At 37.8% G+C, this 6,000-nt stretch overlaps 1 protein-coding gene and 1 long non-coding RNA gene across 8 annotated transcripts in view; one reads left to right on the top strand and one right to left on the bottom strand.

Moving 5' to 3' along the window:
- The window catches only part of PDS5A (PDS5 cohesin associated factor A), a 139,199-nt gene that overhangs the window by 17,585 nt on the left and 115,614 nt on the right, over nucleotides 1-6,000 (bottom strand). For all 7 annotated transcript variants that reach the window (XM_024118288.3, XM_024118291.3, XM_055086088.1 and 4 more), the window contains 3 exons: nucleotides 4,264-4,326; nucleotides 3,381-3,526; nucleotides 1,792-1,900 (listed from right to left, as the gene is read on the bottom strand). In XM_024118288.3, the coding sequence (XP_023974056.1) occupies nucleotides 1,792-1,900; nucleotides 3,381-3,526; nucleotides 4,264-4,326 (318 nt within the window). The remainder of the gene's footprint in view (nucleotides 1-1,791; nucleotides 1,901-3,380; nucleotides 3,527-4,263; nucleotides 4,327-6,000) is intronic.
- LOC114486593 (uncharacterized) overlaps nucleotides 1-6,000 on the top strand; it is a 67,615-nt gene that overhangs the window by 42,301 nt on the left and 19,314 nt on the right. The gene's annotated exons all lie outside the window — the stretch shown is intronic.

Here is a 6,000-nt window from a genome sequence, read left to right as displayed (position 1 = left end):
GCCGCTCCGCGGCATGTGGGATCCTCCCAGACCGGGGCGCGAACCCGGTTCCCCTGCATCGGCAGGCGGACGGGCAACCACCGTGCCACCAGGGAAGCCCCATATTACCATTTGATTTTGCTCACAGAGTAAATAAATAATAGAAGAAAATGTTCCGATTTGTAAACATGCATATACAATTTGCTGGATAATTTTTATATACATAACTAATAAATTGGTTTATGCATCAATCTCTTTGAGAAACTGGTTACCAAGAAACACTCTCTTAGATCTTTATCTTCTTTTAGTACAACAAGATAGTTTTTTGAGCCTGCAAGACTGAGAACCAGACCCTGGAAAGAAATGATCATATCAACTTATGGGAGATCTGACTGGGAAGCTATCAGGCTTTTGTCAAAATACAACCCCTGTCTCTTCGGGCAACAGTGAATCTGTTAAAACATTCTTTGGAAGTATGAAAAAGTTAAAACAGTGTTTGGAACAATATAATATTACAGATCAATCAAAGTAATATTTTGGCCCCTCAGAAATTAGAATTTAAATGTCCAATTTATCTTCTATACAGTTCTACAGCAGAGGTTGAAAAGGTTATAGACAGATGTTTGTACTAGATTAAAACATTTGCATCCCTGTACCACCTCTTAATACATATTGTAAGCATGTTTAAGTATCTGTGGCAATATGCATGTCTGCATCTAACCATGATATGTTCAATGTTTAATTCTCTAGAAGGATCCCACAATATCTAAATCTACTGGTTTCTGAATTCTAAGAGTTTTGAAAGTGAGAGGTTCCCTGTTACCTAAATTTACTGACATACTGAAGTTCAGATAGCAAACAGCAAGAGTATGGATAGAGACTGACCTAAAAAATGTATCCTTACCTATTCAGTTTGAATTCAGATAATGAGTTTGGATAGGAAAAGTTCAGCTACTGTGGAATAAGTGTATAGTCCCATATTTTATGTACCTGAGGATAACTCCTAAAACATTTGATAATACCATAAATATATGAGGGGCAAAAAAAGTATGTCAAGAACATGATTCTATAGAAAAAGAAATAATAGTATTAGGTCATTCTTACTGAGGAAAGTTATCCTCCTACCAATGTTATACTCCTTTCTGTCCTGCCAAAAAATTGTTAAGAATATCCGGGGCCACAGTTAAAAGATACACCATCAAGAATGCAGCTGTTAAATAAAAACTCAAACATATTTTAAAAGGTCAGGGCTTCGCTGGTGGTGCAGTGGTTGAGAGTCCGCCTGCCAATGCAGGGGACAAGGGTTCGTGCCCCGGTCCGGGAGGATCCCACATGCTGCGGAGCGGCTGGGCCCGTGAGCGAGCCATGGCCGCTGAGCCTGCGCGTCCGGAGCCTGTGCTCCGCAACGGGAGAGGCCACAACAGTGAGAGGCCTGCGTACCACAAAAAAAAAAAAAGGTCAGCTCATTAAGTTTAACTTAAAACAACAACAGAAACAGAGTGTTGATCCCTGGTGGGAGTCAATAAAGTTTTGAAAACGATCTCAAAACACTTCAGTTCCTATTCTTTCAAGGTATTGGGAGAAGTAGGGTGGGAGAAGGTGACCACACAAACTCTGGTAAATGAAGAGAGTGGACACAGACAGAATGAATTCTGTAGAGTGGAAGCCCAGTAAGTATAGCAGGGGGTGGTATACACACAGGTATAGTACGTAGTATGTATTAATGTGTCGACCGTGGGTTTCTTACCCCATCATAAAATTGTAATAAGAATCTCCATGGGAAAAACCCACTTGTTAAATTTTAAAATTTACCTTATTCTTTACTGGGTCAATATTCTTTACAGGTGTCACAGAAATAATTCTCACAGGGTTCTCTTCATTTTCACTAACTCCAGTTTCTGCTGCCTCTGAACTCTGTTCCCTGTTGAAGAGAAATAAACCAAAGCTTCTTTATTTCACCACATGAATAGGAAGTGTACTCTCTCACTATACCAATAAGGAAAGAGGCTTAGGCTGATTTAGAAGCCTGGCCAAGTGAAGTAACGTTAACAGGACTCAGATCTTCTGTGGTTACAGACTACTGCTCTACTATATCAAGTTTTGGATTTCCATCTTACCTTACTAATGTAAGACAGAAATGACTGCCTAAAACCACCAGATAGAAAGCTTAGTTGACAAGCAACAAACAACACAACTATTCTATAAGCCTATTTGTTGGGGGTGGAAAACCCTAAAACAAAGCAAAAATACAACAGATGAGTGTATAGTTTTCTCCAGTCTGTGTTCTTAATGCTCTGCAAGGGAAGGGGCTGTAAGAAGAGGTCATAGGGGAGGTGTCTGACCCCCACCATCTATGTAAACCACAGATGTTCCACGTTAGTTTTTTTATATTTTGGGATTCTACTGCTAAAAATGTGTTTAAAACACCACCACTGAATTTATGCTTAAAATTTCATGAATTAGAATAAAATCTTTAAAAGCCTCAATATTTAGTGTTGGTAAGAGTAGGGTCAGATGGAAATTTTTATGCAGTAGCTAAGACAGTAAAACACTTGACACATTAAACATGGAATCTTTTAGGGGCTTCCCTGGTGGCACAGTGGTTGGGAGTCTGCCTGCCGATGCAGGGGACATGGGTTCGTGCCCCGGTCCGGGAGGATCCCACATGCCGCAGAGCGGCTGGGCCCGTGAGCCATAGCCGCTGAGCCTGCGCGTCCGGAGCCTGTGCTCCGCAACGGGAGAGGCCACAGCAGTGAGAGGCCCGCGTACTGCAAAAACAAAACAAAACAAAAAACATGTAATCTCTTTAAAAAATATTTATTTATTTGGCTGTGTCAGGTCTTAGTTGTGGCATGCAGGATCTTTGTTGTGGCATGCGAACTTAGTTGTGGCACGTGGGATCTAGTTCCCTGACAAGGGATCAAACCTGGGCCCCCTGCATTGGGAGCGCAGAGTCTTAGCCACTGGACCACCAGGGAAGTCCCAAACATGGAATCTTTAATAAGTGGAAAATGTTGTTAACAATGTTATCGCTACTCATGCTATACTAATTTTGAGTTAAAAATTAAAAAGCATATAAATTAAAGAGTTACATTTTCAGTTCTCCTAAGTGTTAAATTTAAACACATACACACACTTCCATGTAAATTAGTTTTACTGTATTACTAATTCTTACGTTTTTCCACTTAACTTTTCTACACATTTAGAATGCTAAACAGTTTCAAAATGTGTAGTACACTCTCAATTTCCATCATTAATTATACTAAAATTTAGCACTACTTTTTTTTTACTAAGATGTTTCCTAAAGTCCATTTTTGTGATACAGTGCTTTAAGAAAAGAAACTGAAAGATGAACCAAGTAGTGAGTGATAGTAACAAAAACAATTGGAGAAAAAATTTGCCTTGATCGATTTCCGGTGGAAGGGTTCAGCTCTGAATTTACATTAATATTGCTTCCAGTCTCAGCTCCAGTGCTTCTAACATATGGTTTCCTTCCCGTTGCTGATAAAGGCTTGTTTACCGCACCTAGTACTCCAGCAGGTTTTGGCTAAAAATTACATATACGCATGTTATTTTATACCTTACTGAAAGGAATACATACAAATTTAGACACATGTAAGGGATACGGTTTCGCTTAAGGCCAGGAACTGTTGTTGCTTTGGAAAGTTAAATCCTAAATTTATTAGAAACGATAATTCTGTAAAACTATATCTAAACATAATTACAAATCAAAAGCATTACCTCTACTTAAAAATAACTATGCAATATTTAATTATTCCTATTGATCAAAATAAACAGTGTCCCTAAAACATAGTGAAATACATAATAATTAAGACATAATAAAATGTCTTACAGGTAAACTACTGAATATATATAGTAATAGTTTAGACACTGTTTATCAAATATTAAATTTCCCTTTGCTCTTTTAAATGTCATATTACCTTTATAGAATATAAACTGTCTAACTTATTAGTACTTTAAAATTATCTTTATCTTACACATCTAAATTTATTATACCATTTTTCAGGGACATCCGCTTTGTGAATTCTAAATAACTTGAAGCCTATCAGTACTGATGAGAACACATGGTTGTAATTCTAAAGTGGTTCATGGCAAAAAAAAAAAAGCCTGAGAGAACAAATGCTTTAGATGCTGTAATCCACAACATGATCCCTAAGAATCAGGAACTATAAAATCTGAGGGACATTTAAAGGTTATTTCTAAGAATAGCAGAAGTAATATGCACATGAGATAAAGATCCCCCAATTATCTAGTACATAATACCTTTCCTGTTAACAGAAGTACTCTTGTCTCTTCTGAAATATAACTCTTGTCATTACAGAAGTCCTATCAAAAAAAACAAACAAAAAAAAGTGAACATATTTTTATTGTCCATACAAGACTTTTCAAGGCATTCTGCTTTACAATAACAGTTTCATTTGTGCTAAGAAACATATCAAACCATCAAAGCATATTTCATGAACCATACCATAAGTCTAGTTTTAAAATTAACTCAGTGACACAGAAGACTTAGTCAAATGTCAGATATAAATTACTTAAATCACATTTTTTTTTTTGGCAGCGCCACGTGGCTTGCAGGAGCCTAGTTCCCTGACCAGGAATTGAATCCAGGCCATAGTCAGTGAAAGCACGAAGTCCTAACCACTGGAATGCCAGGGAATTCCCTTAAATCACATTTTAAATAAAACACACTTCTATTCTTTCATATGGTTCAGAGCAGTCTCCAGTTTATTCAATGAACTATGTTCTCCACTCTATTATAAAATCTACTTTTTTTTTTTTTTTTTTTTTTTTTTTGCGGTACGCAGGCCTCTCACTGTTGTGGCCTCTCCCCTTGCGGAGCACAGGCTCTGGATGCGCAGGCCCAGCGGCCACGGCTCACAGGCCCAGCCGCTCCGCGGCATGTGGGATCCTCCCGGACCAGGGCACGAACCCGTGTCCCCTGCATCGGCAGGTGGACTCTCAACCACTGTGCCACCAGGGAAGCCCCAAAATATACTTTCTAAAAAAATTTATTTGGCCACACCACGTGTCACACGGGTCTTAGTTCCCCGATCAGGGACTGAAGCCACGCCTCCTGCAGTGGAAGCATGGGGTCTTAAGCTCTGGACTGCCAGGGAAGTCCCTAAAATTTACTTCTTTGGGGCTCCCAAAGCATCCAAAATCGTACTATGCATATATCAGGCACTTAATTTTCACTAAAAGAACCCCACACACAATCTCAAGAAAATTATCCTTACTGAAAAAAAATCTGTACTTTAATTAAAAATATTTTGTTTCCTAGAACCATAAGTAGACTGTCCAAATCACAAAGGTAAATACACCATCAAAATCTAAGTCAATTATAATGTTCTTTGGCTGCAGTGGTATTAACCAGTTAATAAATGAATTAAACCAAATGTGGACACTGATGATACTTTTGAAAGTTATAGCTGTATAAGAGTTCAATTTGATCCTATGGTGCCTCTATCTGTTAATTATCCTGGGAATAGCACACGAGTAAACTACAATGGTCTCACGGAAGCAAAATGACTTACTCCCATCTGGAAGTTCATTAATTTTTAAGTAATGGCACTTAAATTATTTTTCTTTTATTAAGTTTACCTTCACACTAGTATCACAGAAAAGAACAGAGGGCTTAAATGTGCCTATAAAAAGAAATAACACTTTTGGCATGTGTTCTAGGCAAGGCTGTATCTTTCTTTTCTTCCCCACAAAGGCTTTTATGTAGCTAAAATAAATGTTACATGAAGATATACTATAGCTTCTCTAAGCTCACTATCTTAATATGCCTAGTTTTCTCCTGTCTGAATTTATACCATATTAAAAGCAACATATTAGAAAAGGAAATGAGGAAAGCTGATCATTGAAAACAGAAAAAAACCGAAATTATTATTAAGAAGGCTAAAGACATTCTAAGTTTCATATCCAAACAAAAAACAACCAGAATTAGGTGTAGTGACAAACAGCAATTTAAATTCTTGATGATGTATGAAGATT

This window comes from Physeter macrocephalus, chromosome 7, assembly GCF_002837175.3.
Source record: "Physeter macrocephalus isolate SW-GA chromosome 7, ASM283717v5, whole genome shotgun sequence".
In the NCBI taxonomy this organism is placed as follows: domain Eukaryota; kingdom Metazoa; phylum Chordata; class Mammalia; order Artiodactyla; family Physeteridae; genus Physeter; species Physeter macrocephalus.
This window is presented reverse-complemented; position numbering and strand designations above follow the sequence as displayed.